This window comes from Sinohyriopsis cumingii, chromosome 12, assembly GCF_028554795.1.
Source record: "Sinohyriopsis cumingii isolate HCF-2022 chromosome 12, ASM2855479v2, whole genome shotgun sequence".
NCBI lineage: Eukaryota > Metazoa > Mollusca > Bivalvia > Unionida > Unionidae > Sinohyriopsis > Sinohyriopsis cumingii.
The window spans coordinates 17,159,411-17,185,999 of record NC_142972.1 but is presented as its reverse complement, the minus strand read 5'-3'; the positions used below and the strand labels follow the sequence as shown (position 1 = coordinate 17,185,999).

At 34.6% G+C, this 26,589-nt stretch overlaps 1 protein-coding gene across 1 annotated transcript in view; it reads left to right on the top strand.

The window, feature by feature from the left end:
* The window catches only part of LOC149786037 (E3 ubiquitin-protein ligase rnf213-alpha-like), a 143,317-nt gene that overhangs the window by 93,958 nt on the left and 22,770 nt on the right, over positions 1 to 26,589 (top strand). Inside the window, exons 14-17 of the mRNA XM_089978106.1 lie at positions 4,930 to 4,994; positions 9,889 to 10,177; positions 12,609 to 12,713; positions 20,954 to 21,061. Coding sequence (XP_089834232.1) covers positions 4,930 to 4,994; positions 9,889 to 10,177; positions 12,609 to 12,713; positions 20,954 to 21,061 — 567 coding nt within the window. The remainder of the gene's footprint in view (positions 1 to 4,929; positions 4,995 to 9,888; positions 10,178 to 12,608; positions 12,714 to 20,953; positions 21,062 to 26,589) is intronic.

The following is a 26,589-nucleotide window of genomic DNA, read 5'->3' as shown; positions in this document are numbered from 1 at the left end:
AAGTATGATTGTTGAGGATCGCGTCTTGGTTGCATCATCATACTATTTAAGATTTCATGCAAAATTTTCAATTCTATGCAGGTAAAGTCATGCAGAAAATAAGAATTTTGTACATTTATTTGTGAAGAATGCAATATTTTCTTTTAATATTTTTTTAAAATATAAAAATCCTGATTGTTATTCTCAGTGGATAAGTTGTTCGTGTGTAGTTGTGAATCAAATTACATATTTCCTGTGTATCATGTGCTCAGTTCTGATTGGTTACTAAGCTAAAAAGTGAAGAAAGTTCATGTTTGATGCTGAGGCTGGCTTGGTTGGACAATGTGTCAAATTGCAAAACCAGTTAAAGTTCAGAATCTTTTTATTATTTTAGCAATAATACTATTAATACCAGTCAGAGTGCAGATTTTCTGTCAGTAGGAACAGTAACAGTGAACAACCAAATCCTCAGGCTAATCACCTATCATATGATGATAATGATGCTGTGCCTAAAGATGTTGGCACTGCAACAGAAGGTCCATCCAGTGCAAAATTTAAAAAATATTCTTTCAATTTAGACATGGCTGGGAATGAATTAAAAAAATCAGATGCTTTGCAGTAGATGTGTAAAAACTGGCAAAGAAAATTCTGTCACACATGGGAATACTAATTTCAGGACAACGACCCAAGACTGACACTGAATTGCCAGTTCACAAACAGCTGATTTAGGATTTGAAACTTGGTTAAACTAAGAGAAAATCCTAAAACTACAAGCTTGACAGGTATCATGTGACATTCAGGACATACATGAAACTTGTTTTTTTCAAGTATAGGAATAGACAGGAGTGACGTTGATTTGCAGCCCATGCTATGATTCTTTAATGGCAAGTGTGCAGAGAAAATGTTATTAGGAAACTTAAGACTTTGATTTCAGTTTCAAGTGTTATAATGTTATATGCAGAACCAATGATATGTATTTTGTGTTATACTGTAATATACAAAGCATATAATATGCATTATGTGCTATATTGTAATATACAGAACACATTATATCCATTTAATACACTTATTATTGTTGTTGTTGCTTTGTTTTAATCCGATGAAATTTTTAATTTTATTTTAATTTACACCATACTGGGAAGCTCCCTTATCAGAATATTACCTCTCCCTTTTTCAAATTCAGTGAGGGAAAGTGACAACATTTACCGAATCATAGATGCAATACTGCTATACAGAATTTGATCAAATTTGACATAAGGAATGCTTGCATGAATTCCTCTTAGTTGTATACAGTGCCCATCCATAATCAAATATGGTTATCATTACTAAAATTAGAAAACATTTCCATTGACTTCTCAGAAACCACTCAGCAGAGTTTGACAGGAATCATTTTGATAAGAAATCCTGTCGCTTTGGTATAAATGATGCCAGTTCAACATTTAATGTAACTACTAAAACTAGAAAAATCTTTAACCGTTTACCTCACGTAAGCGCCTTTTGATGCCTCTACTCCATTCTTATGGAAGCGCCTTTGGACGCCTCTGCCCAATTTGCATGGAAGCGCCTTTTGACACCTGTACACCATTCTCATGGAAGCGCCTTTCGATGCCTGCTGTAAACATCAGCCATTTTGAGTGGGTTTTCATAGCGCCACCTTCGGGGAAAACCCCCTATTAGATACTACATTCATTGGTGTTAATGACCATTATGTCAGATCATGTTGTTGTTGTTTAAGACCTGGTCGAAATCCGCTATTTAAAGTAACTGGGTCATATTCTCCACTCTCCAAAATGGAGGCCATGGATTTCATTCCGTACTTGAGTTTTCACGATTAGAATCACAACTATGAAAACTTAAGTAACTTAAGTAAAGGCTCTGATATTGATGTAGTAACAATTAGTTTTTATAAATTATCAAATTCAGATGATTTAATGATGTAGATGCAAAGAACTTGTAAATTTGGAGTATAATGAGACATTTCAGCTATGTTTGGTCACACGGCTTCACTGACTTGACAGTGAATGAATTCTCTCAAGAATTTAAAGCACAAAAAATTCTTCCATGAAAAATAATTATACAGTTATAATGATTGGATTTTACTTTTAAATCTTTCTATACAAAATATGTGTACAAAAATGTAAAATGGTTAGAATTGATGTTAAAAGTAAAATATACTACACTGCTTAACAGTTAACAGGTAGGCCTATGTGTATGGAGTCAAATAGGTAACAGGTGTTCTATTTATAGTGCACTGCACTTGGTAACTTTGCAACATGTATATCGAAGGGCTAAAAAGCCATACATTCTGTGAGGTAATGGATTAAATGACTGCTGAACAGATATCTCAGTCATTCCAATCTTGGCACAGTCATTCCTATATTTAGCATCAAATTATGCCATTATGATCACTTCTGACAGATTCTGATTTTCATTTAGACAACTTTATGTAAGTGAACTGCACCTTGAAGACACACACACAGACACAGACACACACACACACACACACAGAGACACAGACACAGAGTAATGCAGTCATGATTGCTAGATCATATCAAGAAGTCAGCATCAGAACATCCAGATCTTTATGAGATAAGTTATGATCCAGATTTTCTGTTGCTTACAACAAAACGTGATTTAGCAATCAAGATCAGATTACTGTGATAATGATATTCTGTTTATATACCTATCAGTTCTCAGATAATTTAATAAATCAGTACACTGAATCGAAAAACAGAACAAATTGCTGAACACTCCAGCCTTCTTAATACAAACTTAATCCTCAATCATGAATGAAGTTACGTGTTAACTATGTGCACATGGAAACAGTTTATCAATGAAGCATGTGAAACCCATTTTCACTATAGTCAATGTTAGTTACACAAATTATTAGATGTATGGGCACATTAGATTCATAAAAGTTATTTACAGCTATCATGTAGTTTTCAAATTTTACATCACAGAAAATTTCAACAGATGAATGATTGAAAGCTTCCTTATGAGGGCAGGTTAATATCATTTGAACTATTTCTGGCAGGACACTGTGAGATGCTGTGATGGGTACAGGCTATGGGAATGATGGCATTATTTTGACAGTTATTTACATTGTTATTGGACAAATATTTGGAATTTGATAATGCATATTTGCTACAAAGCTACTCGTTTTTTTTGCATGTCAAGTAAGGCTATGCCATATTGTTTACACTTGTTCAGTTGTAATTGGGATACCTTGAGATAAAAGTAGTTCCAGCCTTGTTTGAGAGGATCGTGATATGGAAGGGTATTATTTTCCTACTTCTTGGATATGATGGTCAAGTTCTGGCTCTTTCTTGAGTAAAAATTGATAAGTGTATAATAAATCTAGATCACAGAAATGCTTGTTGTGTCCAGCTTTTGTGAATCCATTCCAAAGTACTGATTTTCCCACATTGTCTTATTTTTTCCATCATTCTTATTGTTAACTTGAAAAATTAGGCTCTTTATATTATTACAAATTTCAGGCAAAGTGTAATTCTGTGTAAGCAAACCACAATTTGACAAATGTGAAGGGAAGAGCTGTATTTTTCATACTCTGCTACAATGATTTTTTTAAATCAAATTCACAAGCATTTATAGTTTCCTTCACAAGATCAATGACTGGTGCCCACTAATGACATTCGTTGTGATTATTAAGTTTATTATAATAATAATAATAATAATAATGATAAAGCTTTATGAATATTTTATTGTAGCAGTTGATCATTTATTAGTTTTTAATAGCATTTATTGTCTAAAGACATCTCATCTTGTAAGAATTTTGTATTTTATATATATATATATATATATATATATATATATATATATATATATATATATATATATATATATAATAGTTTGCATTTTTGGAGTGAAATACACATGCATATATTCAGTAACCACTACTCGTACAAGCTGTCTAATTTGGTCTCAGTTTTTTTTAATTAGTACATTACTAGCAAATTTCTGAAATGAATCAACATTAATATTTTCTATGATTCTGTTTTGTTTACTTCTTTGGATAATTGTTAGCTGGTATAGTCTATATGTTAAGAGTTCACAGAAATGGGGAGTATCAATGCTGGCAGAAGGCATCTTTGATAATTTGACTAATGACCATCTCTAGTTAACCATTTAAGACTATAGGATACAGATTCAATGTGTTTACAGCCACCATTGTTTAGTTTGTGTACATCATTGCATTTTTGTTTGATTTTGTCTTCTTTATTTCTTTGGTATGAACACCTGCTGACTTCCCTTTTTCATGTGGTCTGCTCAGTAATATTGTAAGAGTACATAACAGGTTCTGAACCATTGCTGTGAGCAACAGGATAAACACGGTATATGCCACAAAAAACGAACTGATTTTATTTGTTTTGGCAATACAATCGTAATGTAGTAATGTGTAAAAATAGAGTTGTAATTTCTTTTCATAATCATCGTGAAAATTAACATAGAAAGACTTGCTGCACAGAATTGCAAAGACCCATGACTCGCTCTCCAATGTCTAAATGGAACCTCTCTTGTGTTCTCTGAATAAATCCTATCGACACCAATGAATTTTCCGCTTGTTGGGCATTGACAAGCACTTGTTTGGTGCTGCTAAGCACACATAGAAACCAATATGTAGTTTGAATGTAATTTGCTACAGATGATGTAATAAACTTTTACTTGTAATGTTATTATGGTTTCACCTGAAGTAAATGGAACTTGGATATTTCAGTCAAATTTCAGCCTCACCCATAATAACCATCAGTATAGAAAATATAATCTGTAAATACTAATTATGAGGCCTATGTATACTGTCATTGGTTCTTTCGTTTCAACTGCTAAGTTCTTATGCAAAATAAATTTTATTTTATTTTAATGAATTTTTCCTTTTGTTTGAAGAGATCATTATTTTTCATTAAATGTTTTCCTTTTCTTTTTGTTCAACAGAAAGTTCGTGATGCTCTTAATGCCTTTTTAGATGCATGCAGAGCAAAGCAGCTGTCGGAAAACTGGTGAGTTATGCATCAGAAGAAATAGCAAAGTAAAATCCATTTGAATCCTCAGTTTTGCCTGAGATTGTATCTGATGAGATATGGAGGTTACATAAAAGTTGTTAAAAAAATATAAGCATTAACTGAATTTATTTGTTGAACATTGTTCATGTTTTGCTACTAGTGGTAACTCTTATGCAAAAGTATGAACACAAACACAATTGACACTTAATTACATTCTCACAGAAAAACTTGTGGGCATAACAGTGATGATAGATTGACATTTTCCACACTTGGATACAAGTGGGCATATTGCATTTATGATTATTACACTAAATCAAATTGAAATATGAAAGAATTGAAATAGAAGAATTTATTTAATTGCTTTTTATGTATTAAAAGTGTTGCCTTCAGTTGGTGTTAGCAATATTGTCATTGATATAATTTTTGTTGAATATTGTTGTTTATAGTGTACTGAGAATGTTGTTTGGAAAGAAAACGTAACAAAATATGTGACTTCTTATTAAAAGTAGAGAAATTCATGATGTTGATTCAAATTTCCAGGTACTAACCACCATTTTCCATCCTAAAGGCCTCTGTAAACCAAAAACTTCTCAAACCCCCCAAAAATTTGGATCCCAAGGGTTTGGGATTTTGAGGGGTTTCACTGTAAGTACTTTTCTTTTCACGAATGTTGCAAATATATGTGGAAATGTGGGCACATGGAGGCCCTGTGGGATACTGACCCCAGATGTACATCTTGTACAAAGTGCATATGAATTGATGTCCATTATGTTGTTTATGGCCTCACATTGTTTGGGACCAAGCTGAGAGCCAGTGCACCTATAAAGTGAGGAAGAAACATTTGTCTTCCCCCCATGTTCTGGGTGAGTATGGATTCTTTATCTCCTTGATCTCAGGAGAGTATTTGGATCTTCCTCTTCCCCCCAAAAATGAGTATTGTCCCAGTTGGTTTGACAAGTAAAATCTCAGTCCAAGAAGAGTAAGGAACTACTTGATCCCAGTAGCATATGGAATCTATCTCTCATGAATATGAGAGACATAATATGCCTGAAGAGTTGCTGGACTCTATCACGGAAGGCACTCCTTGATTCCAGGAGCATATGTATCCTGATCCAACATGGGAAGGGGATCAGAACAGCAATCCCCATTCCATTTGATCCCTATGAATCAGTACAGATGTGTGGACATCATTCCAGGGAAGCAAATCTTTATTCCCATTATTGACACCATGGTTGCACACATCTTGCCTTCATTAAACAGTTCAGATGTGGCAGGTCATGTACCCATCAGCTCATGTGGACCCAAATAAAAATGAGGATACATGTGGTCCTCTCCCACCAGACAATCTAGGAAGTTTGAGAGCCATTCCCATCCTAAATGTCTGCAAATATAGGCAGTTCTGCCACTCTATGTGAGCATTTGAGGGAATTAGATACCCCAGTATTTCCTATTGTCTTTAAGGGCTGCTTGTAGGGTGAGTCTCACCACTCTCTATGAGGAGATGTGGGATGAGGATACACCTACTTCCCAGGCTTCCTCTCATCAGAGATACTTGAGTGAGAAAGTCTTATCTCCCCACATGAGCAGGAGCAGGTTGATGATGTCCTTTTGGTTTTGGTGGACTTAGGCAAGTTCAATGAGGAACCTAAAAAGCTGTTAATATGGGTAGTTCCACCCCTTTACATGAAGAGTGCATGATGAGGATACAACTTCCGTTCAGTCTTCCTCTCATCATAGAGGCTTTGTGACATGAAGTCTTCAGAAGCAGGGGCATACTGATGATGTCATATAGGTTTTGGCAGACTGGAATGGTTCACTGAGGATCTGGTTGGAATGATGCCCCCATGCTCCTTTCATGTCCCCATCCTTCCACCTGTCAGTTCAGGCAGAAGACGACAAAGAGAACTTCTAACATGGCAGCAGCATGCAGAATTGCTGCTGGCCTGCCAGTCTGTTGGCAGCCAATTTCATGGTGGAATGGGGCAAAAAATGACTAGCTAGCCCATATGGACAGCTGGAGTTTTAGGGATACTGAGTAAATTTAATATATTTTTTATTCTGTTAAAAGAAATACTAAATTCCAAGTGAAAAATAAATAATTGTGAAATGTTTCTTATGACCTCTTGTGACCCATTTTGATATGAGAAGGTAAATAACTTGAATTTTATTTGTGCACACTAGATGCTTGTAACTCAGAGACTCTTCTGTATCTATGCAGTGTCTGATGCTACTTCCAGATGTCAGTGTGGATTTCTTTGGTTGCCTGGAAGCCACCAGAGGCTAAAATGCAACACAGTTAGGGAAAAACAACTATTCAAAAGAATATGACACTATCAAACAAAAATAATATGTTACAGAATTCAATTGGAATATGGATTCTGAGTGAGGATGCTTGCTAAAACTATGACAATACTGTTATACTTCGTTTAGTTTAGTTGTTGTTGTTGTTGTGGGGTTTAACGCCATTTTGCAGCACATGATAGGCTATACATGGCGGCCAGTATTAATGGTGGAGGAAGAACCAGAGAAAACCCCGGAAAGAACCACCGACCCACGAGAAGCTACTGGCAGGCTTTCTCACATACCCACATTGGCTGAATCTTAGACTCGAACCGCCGCAGACAGAGGTGAGATGGCAGTGATCCGTAACGAAGAGCGCTTTAGACCACTCGGCCACTCGGGGCCCTTTAGTTTAGTATTGAGAATGATATCCAAGACTGTTTCTCATTGAATTTTCATGTAAGACTCTTATAATTTAGTTACAGTTTCTGAAGTCATTTTGCACATGAATAATTTCTACACTAATTGTATGAATATCTAGTACAATACAACACTATTTGTTCGATATATCGTGAAAAATGATGGTCTGTGTACATGTAATTGACCATGTTGTCCTGGAGTTTTGGAAGAGTTCGTTTGTAAAGAGACAGGGTCTGCTCATTAGACTAATTATATCACAAACATACAATAAGTAAAAATATTAATTAGTTTAAAGAAAACTAGATGGTTCAGATGATGTTTGAATTGGATGTTGAAGTGAAAGTTGACTGAACTACAGACATGGATATCATTCACGATACTGAGCCAAATGAACTACAACTATTCAGCTTCATTCTGCTGATGTGGATGCATTTAATTCAGTTCCAGTTCCACCAACCCACTGCTGGAACCCATCTTTCCACAGACCTAATTTCATGAGCAGCTGTATTCTGGATACCACATACTCATCCTTAGAACCTGGGTCTAGTTCTGTCATTGATGAAAGTTGGTGGATGAGGATCCTGATTCCTATTCAGATTGTTCATCACTGATTACATTATGTTGAATTTAATAAATCTAATAAAGTTGACATATGATATAAATATCTTATTCTGTGTTTGACTTTATGTTCAGTTATTCATTTTATAAATAACCTTACGAAGGGCTGGTATTCAATCTACCTGAATTGACCATTGTGGGACCAGTTGGTTATTGACAGGACCAATAGTGTTTTCAGATTACTGATCCTGTGGGTTTGGAAGATTTCTTGGCGAGTTCTACCACAATTTTGAACGAACAGGGATTTACCAGACAATATGAGCCGTTATTATATGCTCATTTTTTTCCCCGTTAACTTTACATTGTCAGAATTGTTCAGTATTTACCGATACTGAACTAGCGCGACAATACACATATAGCATTCATGTGCATAAAGGAACTACTTTCTATTGTAAACAAACAATGGACGCATATGCCAGCACTTTTGATTTGTATACAGATCATGTACACTCGCGTAAGAGGCTCTTGACGTTGTGGTTGTTTAAATTTGTTTCTCAATGAACTAAAACAGATGTTTCATGGACTGCCACATACCAGCTGCTTTGGCACATTCTGTGTTGATACAATGTTATGGATTTAGGTTAGCTACATTATATAACAGACGCAATATAAGGTCATTATAAATAACATACAAGTAACAAGTCATATACTCTCTTCTTTAGCTGGTGATAAAAATGGCAAAATAAAATATACTTACAGTTTTACATCTTGAATTTCCTCAGAATGTTTTTTCTTAATTCTGCAAATCCGAATTACATGAGCCATGTCATAGGTTTTCAATCTGGATTACACATTTCGAAATTGTGCTGTAATTTCGATGATAAGTGCAATTACATCCTCCTTACTGCACTCAAAATGAAATAAGCATTAAATTCCATAGCGTCTATTTGATAATTGCAATTGAAAGACTTCATATTTTTCCCACATTATGATTTTAAACATTCAATGACAGAAACACATTTGCAGATGTCAACACGCTTCTCTCTAGCTTCTTCAATCCCATGTATTTCATGTAGAATTGTCACATACAAATCCAGTCTATAATCATGAAATTTCATAGAATCGATAAAAATACTAAAATCTATTCATTCCACATCAAATGGAAAGTTGTTGCAATGCACATTCATTCACAATATGACTGCAAGTTTCAATTTTAACTAGACACGCCATTTTCTTTCGAAAGTTATGTCGAGCATGTGACTAAGTTCAAATTTATCTGGGTGGAGTTATGTGCACATTAATAATGATGTCATTGTGTAATGACAAATCTGCGCTTGTGTATTTAGTTTGGAATATGGCATTCATTCATTTACGTTGTTTCTTGTAGTGTATTTTGTTTATATAATTAAACCTTAAGTAAAATTAAAAAAATGACCATATAATAGAAAGGTTACTGCATTTGTATGGGAAAATATGAACTCGTTTTGTTTGAAGGATACACTGCACTCCCAAGGTTGTGCAGTATTCCATCCCAAAACTCATTCATATCTTCCCATACAAATGCAGTAACTTATAAATACTTACTTAGATACTTTCACAAATTTTTTTTTATAAGTATTATTCTCATCTTCAGGACGGATTCCAGTATCATCCAATCAAGTCTGCTATACAAGATATCAAGTGATCTGCTGAATGAGACACTGGGTACAAATGCACCTTACATGTTCAACAGTGCAGTACAAGCTTTCCTTCATACTATAGCATTCTATGACCTGTTACAGAAAAGAAAGGACAGTCAAAACTCAGGCACTTGTCAGCAATCAGAACACATGAAAACTCTGAACCAGATGTATGAGGGAGTCAAGAAGTGGGTAAATCACTTCTACCAAATGTGGAGTATTTATTTGCCAAATAACTTAAAGGTGGGTGAAGGTTTTAATATCAAATTTTCAGCTTCATTATTTGAAGAATAAAGAGAGTTTATGGAGTCACCCCACTTTCTGCATGGGCATCAGCTTCTTGGTTAAAGTTCTGGGCAAGTTGTTATTGATATCTGTATTTCATGAGTTTTGTTATTGTTTTTTTAAACATGGGATTTAGTTTCAGGTTGAAGTTTTAGGGTAAGTTCTGATTCATACCTGTATGATATATATTTTCATAACATAACAAAGTCATAATGCTTTTTCATTTTATGGCTGTTCCATAAGGAATTATAATGAATAATATTTAAAAGGAATCAGTCTGCAACTTTACAGATTGGTATGTGTCAGACACTTATACAAACTTAGACAAGGTAGTTGGGCAGGTTTTGACATTCCTGCATGTTTGAGGACTTACATCCATTAAAGCCTATTGCATGCTGTCTGCCGTCTGTTACAAAGTATTTGTTTGTGTCTTAAATATTGAGACACTTTTTGTGTTTTTTCTTTTTTCTTGATAAGTAATGAGGCCAATCCTGAAATGAAGTTATAAGAGTGACTACATCCCTGGATACAATATAATTCTTCAATGATGCAGAATAATTTCAGTAGGTTTTCTGAACATATTTTAAAATTTATTAGCCTTTTTCAAAAGAGAATGAGAAGAAAATACTTGAAACATTACTACTTGAAAGATTACATGTATTTAGATATTAAGACTATAAAAAGGCAACATGATCATGTTCATTCCTTTATTCTTCCTACTTCCTGATTTCATTGAACACTTTGTACCCTAAGTAACCCTAAAAGATGCATAGGTCACGTGACTGGTATGTATGCAAGTCCAAAGTCATGGTCAGTTTATGGTTTTAGCCACTAACAAAGTTTTTTTAGTTTTTCAATTAGTTCAGGGTGTTTTCTCGTGTTTCAAGACTCCTGTAAAAGACAACCAGACTCAAAATGATGTGCTGCGTGCACAGCTAAAAACATTACTCCCATTGCACATGGATTCTTTGCAAAAAAACTATGGCTGACTGTGGCAGGGTTTGAGATGAACAGAAAGGTTTTGGTCTTGTAGGAAACATTGCAACTATATCTAGTGTTGATAATGGTTCATGATGCCAAGATCAAGTGCATTATTGGAGATGGTTCATGACCCGATGTTGGGCATGTTAGTGGAGTTATTTGTTGCAACTATATCTAGCGTTGATATGGTTCATGACCCCAAAGTTAGGTATGTATATGGTTCATGAAACCACAGATGTTTCAAACTAGTTTTTAATGTCCATCAGCTAGGACAAGAGTAGAGACTTGATTACACAGTTCTGTTCACAATATTGGCCTATACAAATTCCATTGTTCTGATCTCCATGTTCTCTGCACTATAAAAAGTTTAAAGTGTTTTCATTCAGTGTAGCTTGCTGCACTGAATGAAAACACTTTTAACTTTATATATATATATATATATATATATATATATATATCCACTGAGTTATTATAAGTTACTCCTTTTAATACTAAAGTTTTCCCCAGAAACTATTGTACAACACTAGAAAACTGTACAACTTTCAGCATTGTGAAACAACCATTTAGCAACCTCCTTGAAAATCCCAAATATCATGTGCAGGAAATTATTTGGGTGAAATTAGCATAGCAGCTGGACAGATGACTATGCCTTAGAATAATTAGTTAGGACAAACAGTTTTAGGAATAATAAACCATACTATTTGTACCAGGACTCATTTTGGGTAGTGAGTAGGGACACACACTATTTCAAGATGGCTAAACTCTGGCTTGCAAGCTGCTGGCATCAATACTGAAATTTTTGCTCCAAGCAGTATAGGAATGTGATTCACTAGTGCATATGTATCACGCACCCACCCACCCACCCACCCACCCACCTTTCCTGGGTCTCATCTGGTATCATGTGATGTCTCTAAAGATTCACCAATCATGTGACCTATTGATCATCACATGTGATCCCTAAAAGTACTTGAAATTAAGACTGTTCCACCTTCCAATGGATTGTAAAGGTGGAAACATGGTGTACTTTCCTTCGGACCACAAAACCAATGTTTTGAGTCTTAAAATCACCCAACACTGTCTGGAAGGTTGGCAGGTATGAAAGTGGCCTCTGGATACCAGTAACTACATATAAAGGTCCATTTTTTTGTGTTGTTGGATATAGGGACCTTGAAAACTGGCCTTTTAAGCTAGGTGGTTGTTTATTATATTATAGGTGACTTGCAAGGCAATTATGTCAGCATGTAACTTGAATATTAACTTAAAAGGTTATAGATTTAGTTGGTTTACTATGTTATCTTTTGGGCTGTTCATTATAAAGTTTACATCTTTTACAATATGTACATTGAGATCTTTCTAACATGAAGTGTGTTTTGATAGTAAAAACAATTATTTTTCCATTTATTCTTAGGCATGGGACTGTATTGCTGCTCCACAAAAGTTACCATCGGAGACTCTAAGGGATGCATGGAATTCTCAAATTGAGGAAGACCTTTATCGTATTCTTGAAAGAGAGGTAAATACTTGAAGTTTTTAAGCACAAATGAAAAAGATCTTTTTGATGTTTTAATCTGTCTTGATCAATTTTAAAGTAAGTTGGTAGGTTGATTGAGTTCCCAATGAAAATGTTCTTTCATTTGACAATTATCTTTAACACATTAACCCCTGGAGCTTTTTGTTATTTTCACCTGAATCATTTTTGCCTGAAAATGGAGTAGGATACACATTTTGAAAGCTATTTCTGAATAGACTTGAAAACACCAAATCCCTGGTCATCTTTCAATAACATACTGCCTAGTTGTGTTAGAAACATCGTTTTTCATTGGCTATTTGACTTGCGCATGAGCAGAAGTGTAAAAGATGGAGTTCTTTTGTGTTTTTTTTTGTTTCTTTTGCTAAACGTAGCCATTATTTTTGTATGGAGACTACTCTTTATTCCAAATGCCCATCTTATCCTACTTTTTGCAAAGGCTCATCTGTCTGTTTGCAGTTCATACCGGTTTGCCTTAGATCTGAGACCAAAAAGTCTAAAATCTGGACACAAAATCGGATTCCGACCACGGGAGAATTTTGGGTAAAAAAATGTCGGGTCCAAAAATGAGGTTTTTTTTATCTGTATGTTGTAGTACAACTAGATATTCCAGATTATTTGGTATCATTGTAGAGCTACAGCTGTCTACCTTTCAAAAATACCAACCACTTTAGTGTATCATGCATGACCATGACGCTACAGAGCTCGGCAGTAGGCTACTACCTCCTGTCCCGTTAAGTTGTTGCTAGGGGTTAATGTGTTAAGAAATGTTATGTGCACATTCTTGAAGTGCATACATGTTAACCTTCTGAGGAGGAGAACCATCTTCTGGTATTAGCAATGCCTTCTGTCATGCCTCTCAGTATCTAAAAAACTTAGAGTGGGATTAAATTTCTGGGTCTAATAGTATACACTATCTGTGTCTGTATCGGTAATGATGATTGGTTATTAGTACAGTTTAATGAACCAGATTCTTGCATGCTGCAATTAATATCATAGGGAAGAAATTTGTGCAAAGCAACTTAGTGATCATCAGTTCTGAGGAAAGGTTGGTGCAAGACACTTTCTTGACAAGAATTCCTATAATAATAATAATAATAAAGATCTTATTTTCATTCTGTGACTCAGGTAGTTACCATTGAGAAGTAATCTACTTTGAGGCCCTCTGTTACCTGTTACGTACATATTTAATACAGGCGAATAATAATATGTTCACTCACACACACACAAAAATTCTTAAACAGAAGGTGGGTTGCGTAAAGTGTACTTTAAAAAGTGCACCAGAGTTTTATTTCTTTTTATGATTTAATCCATCTAATACACATATTGTGGAAGGAAGAGATACTTGGATCTATTTAATGTATATTGCAAACAAGGGCACCTGAAAATTGAAAGCTATTTTTGAATAGCTTCTTTTTTGACTTGGGTACTTTGAAATTGGGACCTTTCAAGGAACTTAGATCTGGAGTACCAGCCTTTTCTCTTTGCTGGAAAATGATGTTCAGGTAAGTGGGGGCAGATCTTGCAGACACCTTATACATCATTTTGGCCATTCTCAAGAATATTCTTTCATGCATTGGTAATACTTTGATTGTAAGTATTGCATTTTAAACATTTTCTATTTGCTAATCAGTAATTATTTTACTTGCCTATTCTTGCAGTCTGGAAATTTTTCTTATATTTGTAGCAGATTTGTTGCCCCAAATTATATTACAGTAGTCAAGATGTAGTTGAATGTAACTTTTGTAAAAGGTAGCTCTGTACTGTAATGGAATGAAAGCTTGATTTTCTTTAGTAACCATAGATGTGAGTTTATTTTCTTTAAACTGTAATTTCAATGATGAGACTATTGCAAGTTATTGTCTATAAGTATTACAACAATTTTATCAAAACAAGTCATTTTCAGATCAACGTTATCATAGAGAACATGCAGCATGCCAGTTTGCAATCTTTGAAAGGTAATACTATTAGCTATAGCAGATGCTGCTGCCTTAAGAAGTCTTGGATCTATTATTTCATGTCCTTAGATTTTGAAATATCCATCTTTTTTAGATAATTCAAAACAAACTCTGCACTCATTTCTGGCATCTCAGATTTAACTGGCATTTTAGATTTAGTACCATTTGGAAGTTGTGTGGAACAAGAACTTTTTAGTTCTGAAATTGTGTTCTGTAATTTTAGAGGCAGTGTTGACAAAGAATTCATTAAAATATTTGCAATGTCATATGGATCATAAGCATGGTTTACATCATTAATAGGGATGATATATCTATCTTATTTTTGCACTTTTCTGCTCCAAATTCCTTAAAAAAAATTTCTAACAGTTTGTAGGTTTTATTCTTATTGTCAGGATTTTTTTTTGGTAGTGGTTTCTCTTTAACTCTTGAATCTTTATTTCTCCAGATTTTGTATTCATTTATGTTACTGTTTGATTTCAAGTGGTCTCATCTCTTCATAGTATCTAAAATTTCTGTGGTGACCCAGCCAGGTTTATGATCATATTTAAATCTATGTATCTTCAAAGGTGCATGTTATTAACAACTTCCAAAAACAGATCAGACCAAGTTTTTCAAATATCTTCAGTATCATAAAAAATGTTAATAGTATCCCAGGGGATTTGTTCTTAATCATTTAAAAAGTTATCATTTTTGAAAGTTTTAAATGACCTGTATGAGGTTGATTTATGAACAATCTTTTCTCATACATTGTTGTTATGTTTTCTTCTGAGAAAAATTGCAAAATGATCACTTAAACCAATTTTTGGAATAGAAATTCTTGAAATATTTTCTTGTGTGTTTGTATATTTGATGTGGGTGTTTTGGAAGTGGGTTTTACCTTTGTGGTTCATTACCTAACTGAAAAATCCCAAAGGTTCAACAAAATCCAGCCAATGTTTATGTAGGAGGTCCTTGTTTATGTCACTTAATATGTAATACTGTCTTTATTTATAATTTTCTTTATTTGAAATTGAGTCTGTAATTTGGATTTTTAAAGTAGCTTTCACAGTTTTTTAGTTATATTGCTATGATGTCTGCAGTGTGGCAGTTTATAGTGTTGTCAAGCACTGGAGCATCATGATGCAGACATTTAGCATGATGTCCCACCCAGACACATTATCCTGACACCAGGCTGACCAGTCCTAACACTAACCTCATAATGTTGAATGCCTGGTGAGGCAGCTGTTAATCCCATTTTGATAAGTCTTTGGTATGATTTGGTTGGTGTTTATACCCATGATCTCCAGCATCTTGGATGGATGCTCAAACCACAAGAGTCTATTTGAAATTGAAAATGTTCATTCCAGTCAAGATTTGAAGATGGATGCCTATACATGAAACCCACTGGTTTGGCTTTTTCTGGGATAATCTGAATCCATATTGATTCAGCTTCTTAGTATTCAAGATACATCCTTCATTTACAAACTGTACCATTTTTTATATATGCTAGGAGTTCCCCACCTCCTGCCTTCCTGTCTCTGTGAACAGGATTGTCATATCCATCAAAACAGAACATTATAGGTCTTGCTTACAGTCAGTTTAGTTTCAGTTTTCCATCTGATGCCCTGAATATTTATGATATATATTGACAACTTTTCCTGAATTCCTAAATTCTTAAGTGTAATCAGAGGTCTCGCTAGGATTTTAAAACTAGGAGTCCAGGACTCCCATTTTGGTAAAAATAGGAGTCCCACCATCAAAAGTTGCAGTCCCTTCTTTTCTACAGAATCAACACATACGTGAGTGCATCTATTTTTAGATGGAGAGGTTTGCATAATGTAATCACTCACTTTAATATAGCTTCATTATGACAGTCCATTGATAGGATTGCAAATTTATGGTTTATTTATTTGTCTACATCCTTGTAGTAATTTTCAGCAATGGTTAAATAGTATCTTATTTGCTGTTTTTTCCCCGTATTTTCACAAATACATGTCAAGTTGGAAAACAACTTAGACCTTAAAGCACATCTCGTGATAAAATAATACCTTGGCTTTGCTTTCAGTGATTTTATATTTTTCTGAAAATATTTACCCGATGATTTACGAAAACCGACAATCAATAAACTGGTACATCCCAGACTTAGCAAAGTCCGCCATTATTTCCCGTTAGGCCTACTGGTTCACCTACAGTTTCAAACTAATTTTATGATGAAATAATGTGCAAGAGTCAGTTAATATATATCCAGATCACCGATTCTGATCTTAAAACACTTGTTTGTATTTTTAATATCATGCAGGAAATTGATAGTTGCTATCTTATCTATCTTACTAGGAAAAGGGTTAATGGTCAGTCAGCTATCAAAACATATGCTTGTGAATGGGCAAGAGTTTGTTTGTCAACGTAATTGAGATCAAAACTAGGCCTAGCTTCTGATGTCTTGATGAATACATTTCGCTACAACACTAGAACTAACTGGGCTAAGGTGAGGGACATTTTTAAAAAAGTATGGTCAGTCAATGTACCTCTTAAATAGCTCTTGTTCGTCCATCAGAGTGATACTGAATTTTGTCAATCCAAGTAAGGACTTATTCCAATCACTAAGCTAGGCATCACACACTTTCTTACACTTAGCTACTGTCCCATCTGAACTATCAATTCTAGCATCTTTAGCACTCTTCTAAATCTCGTTACAATCTTCGTAAGTTTGCCGTTTAACCCCAAAATGCTTATCCAAATTTACGAATGGCATTTTGTCTAAGTCTCAACATGTCTTGATTCTCGTGCACTACTTATTCCGATACATTTGTAAATGAACACAATAATGAAAGCTAAAGTTGTTTATTTGATTTACTTGTATAAATGACCACATGTGCATATCTGGGTTTTTCTGACTTTGAATTCAATCACTGTAAATATCAGTACATTTCTCACCCGGTAGCCAGTCAAAGCCTTTGAACTTGCCGCCCAGCTATTGCATCATGTTCTTTTTAGGACTCCCGCCTCAGTGATTTTCTGCATCCCAGATCAAAAATTGGCATCCAAATATGTGTAATTAAGCATTTCTGAGATCTCTGGTAATGTAGGTTATTGCAATGTTTTTTATGTAGCTGTCATGGAGATACTATTATTTCTGGATATATTTGCATTGTTTGTCATTTTTGCCATTATTATGCTATTATAAACACATTCTTATGCATAGTTTCTTTCTTAGGCCTGTTTAACGTATTATTTACAGTCAGCTTATTCTTGGCATAAATGCTGGTTGTGTTTTCTTGTTTACATTGGGAGGAATAATTACATATACACAAAGATTTGTTGCATTAATCACTTTATACAGAAATTAAGATGATGAATATGTTTGTATAAGTGAGATCGGGATTTACCATACAGCTTTTGTTTACAAGAGTCTGAGGTAAAGCTTTTTGTACCACTAATAAAGAAGATTAACTGCATCTTTGCCAGTGTGCTGTTGATCAGAGTAATGAATTTTAGTTTTGTGTCCTATCTTGGAACTAATTGGCATCAAAATTTCTTACCACTTTATAATGCCTACACTTAGGAATTATATGGTTTATTTCACCATACTCATACATCTATGATTTGTCCTTAAATGTCCATAATCATCATCATAAATCCCATAATCCAAGAGGTCATTGGGCACCACAATTGACTTAAACCAGTTCTCTCCATCTTTCACTGTTCTCTACTGCCCTTTGTTGTAAGTTTCTGATTTTCACAATTCAGATGACTTCATTTATGTCTTTCTACTCCTTCATATGAAAGGTGAATTAGATAAATTTTACCATAAAGAGTCTTGTCTACATAACTATCTTTGGTAATGAAATCATAGTAGTTGTAGACCATTTCACAGTTCCATTAGTTGTGCTAATCTTCTGATGGATTCATTTGTATCCCATGTATCAGAATCTTCATGTGGTGCCAGTTCACACAGAACTTATTCACATTTAGGATTTCAAGTATTGATATGTCTAAGAATTTGATCATGTATTCTTTTAGTTCCAAATCATGATTTCTTTGTGCCACATTATTTCCTCCAACATATATTACATTTGTGGAGAAGTTTCTAAGATTGTAGAGCTTAAACTCAGCATGCATTATTTATACAGTAGCACCTGATACTTCACATTTTTGACATTCTTTTTCAATTCTCTTACATTTACTCCATTTAGAATGGAGCAGCCTATTATGAGTACATTGTTCTTTAGTGCTTGAGGTTCTAGATTTTCTGTAAATGAGATAGGTTGTTTTGGAAGTTTGGACACATTCTGTGTATTGCTGCAATTGACATGGGGCACATCTTTGTATGCATATCATAGATTTGTGTACCAGACTTAGCAATGGATACAGTCTGTGTTGCCTGTGGACTTTTAAATGTAGCAGAAGTCTGTGTCTGGACCTTGTTCCGACTTTCTCCTTTTGAGCTGTGGACTTAAATTTTTCCCCAATCACTTTCTTAATTTGTTTTTGAAGTTTGTCCACTTGTCTTTGAAGGTCACTGATGAGACTCACTTAGAGATTAGTGTCATAGCCAAATGATAATGTTTGGCCTGAAGCAGTATTTGTGGGAGTACTGGAGTAATGGCCCTCTTCAGCCCCATTGTAGCTGGTAATTGGCCTCAGCTTGTTTTCATGATCATTGTCAGTTCCTGTATGAAATAAACCGACTGGCCAAGGCACAGATTTGTTACAGATTCTGGTTATAAAAAGTCGTCTACTTGAAATTTCTCTCTTTTATTACAATGTTTGAAAAATCCACACAGAAATAAGAAATCTAAATGGCAAAGAGGTGGGTAATTGACCGAAATATTAAATTAAGATTATACAGCTTAATCTCAGTATGTATTTTTTGTACAGTAGCACCTGATACTGCACATTTTTGGACATTCTTTTTCAATCCTGTGACACTTGCTCCATGTAGAATACAGCTGCCTGTTATAAATACTTGTCCTTTGGTGCTTGAAGTTCAGTTTTGTTTCTTAATGAGATAGAATTATGGTGGATGTTTGGACACACATTATATTGATTCATTTGGCATGACTTGTCAACCTTAGAAGACAGACATATTATGGAATGAGTGATGAGCAGCTTAAGGTGCATGACAGTTTGGCAATTGACATTACAGTCTAAATTTATTGACAATGTAGAATCATGCAAAAGAGATATCATGGATTAGTGTACACAAACAGCAGTATATGGATTCAGCACACAATGCATTATGTACACAGACATGCATTAGTGCAACTTCCCTGCCCCCCCCCCCCAGCTGAATGGCTAGAAACACATTTATATAATATATACATATATAACCTGTTCTAGGTACACTCTAGATGGCAGTGATTACAAATATTGAGTTTGTGCTTTACAATCTTATGTTCCATGTATTAAAGTTGACTGTCATTATGAAACTATCCTCTAAGATAAAAAAGCATCTGTATTTACTCATTTAGTCCCAGATAAATACTGTAGTTGGAATGGGAACAGAATAACATTATACCTTAAATGTTTGATGCTAGTGATACCCTTTAAGTTTTCTGTCAGTAAAAAATTGGAAGAGATAATAAGTGAAACCTCTCATTGTATTTTGTCAGTACATGTAAATATTTACTGGTATACAATAAAACACCTGCTCACATCTAATTCTTGAGTGAAAATAGTTAACCTTGGTAAACTGAAAACTAAAAAATAAAAATTTACTTTCATCACAAGGGATTTGTGTCTTGAATGGTTTCATTGTGTTTACTTTTACTGAGGATACTGGAAATGTAGTAATGTTAGTTTCTGTGAGTATTAGGTAGTGATGCTGGCATATTTAAATAGAAACTGGGACCAATATTATGTTAATTAAGTCCTCGGTGATAGTAATGATGTTCCATTATTTACTGTTTTACTGTGCACAGACAGTTGTGATTTTATTATATATGGTCTTTAATTATGTACTTACTGTGAGTTTTGTTGTATTCTTCAGTATCATATTTAAATAGCAATATATTGAAATTTATTTTATTATTGCTAATTTTGTTTCTTGTGCATAAAGGAAATGGGGCAGATGAAAATCCTCTTGATTTGAAGTGAAATCTCCTGATAAACTTTTAAAATTTCCTAAAATTTGACGTTAATGAAATGTATGCTGAATATCATGTTTTCCCCCAAAATGTATTGTCACATCTTATCTGCAAATATTGATGGTGATATAACCTTCACAGAAATTTTGCACAGATTATTCATTTGAATTTGGAGAAATTCATTATATATTTATCCTTTTAGTTCTGTCTGTCAACTTATAGTACAACACCATTGATAGAACTCTATTGCATAAACGTGGAGACCTTCCAGCCCTGCATTCAGAAGTGCTTGAGTGACCTTGCTTTCAGAGTAAGTACATGTACAATTAGGTGAATTTTCCGTCTTTAAGATACCTAATCATCAGTCTACTTTGCCATGTTCAATGTTGCAATGTTAAACAGTGATTCTGTTGGTTAGTTTTCATGCTTTTAAATTGAGGCTGGGCAAAGAATATGTAGAAGTAAAACTGATCTCTTTTCACCTCAGAATAAGTTTCTGTTAGCTCTACTTAGTTGCTGGCCTTAAGGCCAGTTGAAATAATAATGGATGCATTGCTCAGAGCCCTTCTTCTGTTGTCTCATAACTAGTTTTGCATTGTTTTTTTGCATTTGTCCTAATTAATCCCTAACACACATAACTCCTGCTAGATCCAGTGCAGACTGTTTTTCACATTGTGATTTGTGTGTGTGTGCCTGTACATACATACAGACATGCATGCATCTGTCCATCCATTGATACATACATCCATCCATACATGCATGCATCTGTCCATCCATTGATACATACATCCATCCATACATGCATGCATGAATGTGTGCGTACGTACATATGTACATACATATATACATACATACTGTTCTGACTCTATAGTATTAAACTAATAGAAAAAGCAAAACCAACAAGTAGAGTAAAATTCAACAAATAATCTAATTCTCTAAGTTATTAAATGAAAATTTAAGAGGAGCTGACAGTATCATGAATAAAATCTCAAATAATCTTAAAAGTTCTATCACAAGTCCAAAAGTATAGAGTGTTCTGAGTGAATTCCAGTATTGAATGTGTTGATGTACCATTATCCTTAAATGACTGATGTGCCAGCAGTCTTGATGTATCATAATGGTATAATCCAGAATGGCCGTGAATAAATTTACAATATTCCCAAAATAGTGATTTTGTTTAAAAAGTCAATGTTCACTTTGTAATTCCAATGAATAATTTGAATAATTGTTCTCAAATTATGTTTGAACACAACTAAAAGTGATTCCACAAAAACTGATATTAAAATAGGAATGAATAATTGTTTACCTCATTTTCCTTGTATACAGAATGTCACCTGACTTATGACACACAAACATGGTCTGAACCTAGGTCATTTTAATTAAAATTTCCATCAAATTTGCAAACAAGGTTAGGCCTCCACTTACAGTTTAGTAAACAATCTGACAAAAATCATATAGATTATGGTTTTATCCTACAGAAAATCAATATCCTGAACTCAAATCCAAGTAAATGTAGTGTTCACAAATGATCATTATCTTAAAGTATAATCTACAATCATGGACAAAGTTAGCTGCATAATGTGTTGTTTAAAAATGATCCATACAATCTACAATCATGGAGAAAAGTTAAACACACAATTTAGATATTCATAACACTACATACATTCATACATGCATATGTACAATTTAATTTATATTGTTTGCTTTACTTTCATCCATGATAGAAGGTTGTGGATATAGAGTTTTGCATACCAGAATTGTGTTATGATTGTGCTTGGGGGTTGTAGATGGGGTTTTAGCCTAATTGACTTTTGTCATGATTTTAAGTAGTAAACAAGATGTCAAGTTCAAGTTTGAGTTCAAGAGTTAGTTTGATTTTCCATTTGAAATTTGAGCTTTCCAGAATTGTCTATTTTTTGGTAGGGCAAGTAAATGTTTGTATATATAGAGATTTAGTAAACAGTTGTTCATTCCTATTTTATATCAGACTTTGGGAATCTGCGATCAGAGTTTGCAATTTTGTTTCAGATATAATTCGTGAAGATTAAATTTTATATTATCATAGAACAAATTGCAAATAGGAATGGGCAAAATGTGATCATTTTGGAGGGTAACAAAAAGAACAGTCTAAGACTTTTTTATCCACACTATAGAGGAGTGGGGAGGTATATAATTGGAAAATTAAACAATACATACCAGTGTGAGGTTTGATAATAATTTCATTGAACCTGTAGTACCCTTAGGGGTATTATGAGAAGATGCATTGGCCATGTGACTGATGAGTCTTATGAGAGGTTACAGGATATAAGAAAGAAGGAGGAATGGTGGGTGGGCATGTGATCCCTGTGACAGAAGTATAGTAGGATAACAGGGTGAATCACAGTGAATCGAAAATCATGAGAATTTATTATGCAAATTCAGCTTAACATGGTAAATGCATGTACGTAATACTTAATATAATAATAATAATAATGTGTTTGAGTTGATTTAAAAAGTATTTCACTAAATGTCAAGTCATATGTGATAAGTTTCTGATAATATTTCTCGAACTCAGAGTCTTTGCTCTGACCAGTTGTTTTTAATATTGCAGCCACAGGTACCTTGCCTAAAAAGCTGCACTAGTGGATGCCATTCTTATCCTATGGGCAAAACTATTAGTATAGATGCCAGCAGCTTGGAAGGTGGATTTTAGCCATCTTGAAATAGTGTCCCTGTTCACTGCCCAAAAAGGGGTCTGGAAACTAACAACTAGTTTGGTTTACTTATTTTCAATATTGTTTGTCCTTTCTGAATATCTACAAAAGAGTAACTATACATATCTGGTGCATAAGCTGATATTTAAAATTCACCCACATGATTTCCTGCTTTTGATTGCTTACAATCACCCATTATAAAGGTAACTCTGTTCTTATTCACATCTAAATTTCTAAGATCTAAGAAATGAAGGGTTTGCCCTCTTTGGCCAGAAAGCCACACCAGAAGCAAAACCAATGTATACAAGTAAATCAAGGGAAGTTTGCAAACTGGCGAAAGCAATTGTAAGTCTCTTAGCACATTATCAACATCCCATGTGACCATATTCTTGGGTAAATTCTCTTGTTAAACACTCAGTCATCTCTTGAAATATTCAAGCACTGGGTGTTGCCAATAATTTGAACCATCCGAACTTTGATAATAGCAGATATGTCTGTATTAATTGCACTGTATCCTTTTTGATTATGAAGGAACATAGCCTAAGGTACATGTGAGTAGCACTCTAAAGAGAAGCCAGATTTATTGTACATATTTTATTTTCAAAATTGATAGGTTGTTATTTAAAGAATGTTTTGGTAAAGGTTGTCCAAATTCATGCTTAACCACTGTCGTTCATTATGTTTAGAATATGATAATGTTTACAATTCATGCTGCTGGTGCAGTTTTTGTCTTGTAGCTTATTTCAGTGTATGAAACAATCCATCTCATCAGTGCTACTAGTCCTGCAGTACTTGAAGGACTGGTTTGAAGTTTTGGAAATATTTTGGTCATCACCTGGAGATGCACATATTGACAAATCACTTTGCTTCCACAATTGCCCATTTTATTTTGTAATTGAAGCATTGTATGACACAGACAAACTGGCTCTGCAATTTTTCAAGGATTGTTATGAGGATGCAGATATAGACAAATCACTTTATTCTTGCAGTTTTTTTCCTCCACAGGTCATAGACCGGAAGAGCTTATGGGATGGTCTGTTGTTCATTGTTCATCTGTTCATTAGCACAAGTTATTCTTGCTCCTCAATAGAGGATTTCCATGAAACTTTACACACATATTCACCCCATAGTCTTGTTGGTTCTAAATGAAAATTATTTCTGCATGGACATATATGGATGGTAATATCAACTTGATGTTCTAACTGAAGGACTTCTTATGATGTCTAGTCAGTTTTAAATGGAAAAATGGTGCTGATCTGGTGTCTGGTATTTTGAAAATCTTTTTATCATTACTGCTTCTGAATGGAAAGTCATATTAAAATGGAGTTTTCAGTGGAAGACCTTTTATGATGTCTAGCTGGTTTAAATGAAATTGAGGCTGCTTGCACAGTGGCCATTTTAAAAATCTTGTTATTGCTACTCTCCTGAATGGATGGTCACTATCTGATTAAAATCAGATCTCCGCTGTTATACTTGAAGATCTGACAGCGACTGCTCAGGGGTCATGTTCTGGTAAACTATGTTATTGTCATAATTGCTAAATGTATCAACCAATCAGACAAAGTATTATATCTTTGCGTTTGGAGACATCACTATGGACGAAGAGCATGAATGTGTACCGAATGATTTGATTCACTTCCAGATTTTTGAAAGTTGCATTTCCATTGGCTTACTCAAAGGTCACCAGAACATGACCCTTAAGTGGTTGTCATCTGATCTTCGCGTAAGACAGCAGAGATCTGATTTTAATCAGATTGGGATGGTCATATCTAGATTAGGTTTTCACTAGATGTCTTGTGATGTTGGTCCTAAATAAAAATAGGGCTGCTCAGTCATCCAGATTGGTCAACTAAGTGGGCCTCTTGAAAAGTTTGTTATCATTACTATTTAATGAATGTCATATCAACATAGGGTTTTCACTGAAAGACTTCTTATGATGTCCAGGTAGTTGTGACTGAAAATGGTACCACAGTAGCCAATTGAAAACCTTGTTTTGGCTACTTCACAGAGATGGCTAGTCACTCTGCATCATTGCCAGTAAGTAAATGCATGTATTGTCAGATCTTGTCTTGTCTTGATTTTTGTAAGAGTTATTGCATTTGTTTTACTATAGCTGGAGACATTTATGACAAAACTTGGTGGATGCAACTATTCCAGTTTTTATGGGGGGGCCGAGTGGTCTAAAGTGCTCACTGTTATGGATCACTGCCATCTCACCTCTGTCTGTGTGGGTTCAAGTCTCGGATTCGGCCAATGTGGGTATGTGAGAAAGCTTGCCAGTAGCTTCTCATGGGTCAGTGGTTCTTCCCAGGGTTTTCCCAAGTTCTTCCTCCACCATTTATATTGGCTGCTATGTATAAGCTATCTTGTGCTGAAAAATGGCATTAAACCCTACAAAAACAACAACAACTAGCAGTTTTTAGCACTGCTGGTTATAGACAAGAAGAGCTTAGGGATCACCTGCTGTTTGTTGTCAGTTGTACAGCATCAGTTGATGTCTGTCTATTAACACAAGTTTGTTATCACTACTCTTCCTAAACCTTTTGCCATGAAACTTGACCCCTCCCCCATGTTCATCCCAAGGTTTAGTTGGTCCTCAGTGAAAATCTAAATGAAAATGGTGTAGCTCAGAAATCACTGTGGCAGCCATGGAAACCTTCTTGAAAATCTTGTTATTGCTATTCCTTCTGAACTGATGGTCATATCAACATGGATTTTCATTTAAAGATGTGATATCTGGGTGGTACGTAATGAAAATGATAACAGTCTGACGTCCATTATGGCCAATATCACAGCCATCTTGAAAATATTGTTTATGCTATTCCCTGTACATATAAAAACATATAAACATGGGGTTTTCACCACTATGGATTCTACAGTGGTGACTTTGAAAATCTTATCACTCAAGAATATCCGAGACTGTTTCAACACTAAGCTGTTAAAAGTAATAAAAGGTCTTAAATTTCTTGAAAATCTTGTTGGACAGTAGAGAGTCAGTTGCTTTGAGAGACTATTGTTTATGGATTGCTGTAAAACACTACTTAATATGGTCATTGTCATAAAATATACATGTCAATCAATCATTGTAGTCACATGAGATTCACAAGTTGTCTTACCATGACTTTATCATGGGGTAGGTTTAGGG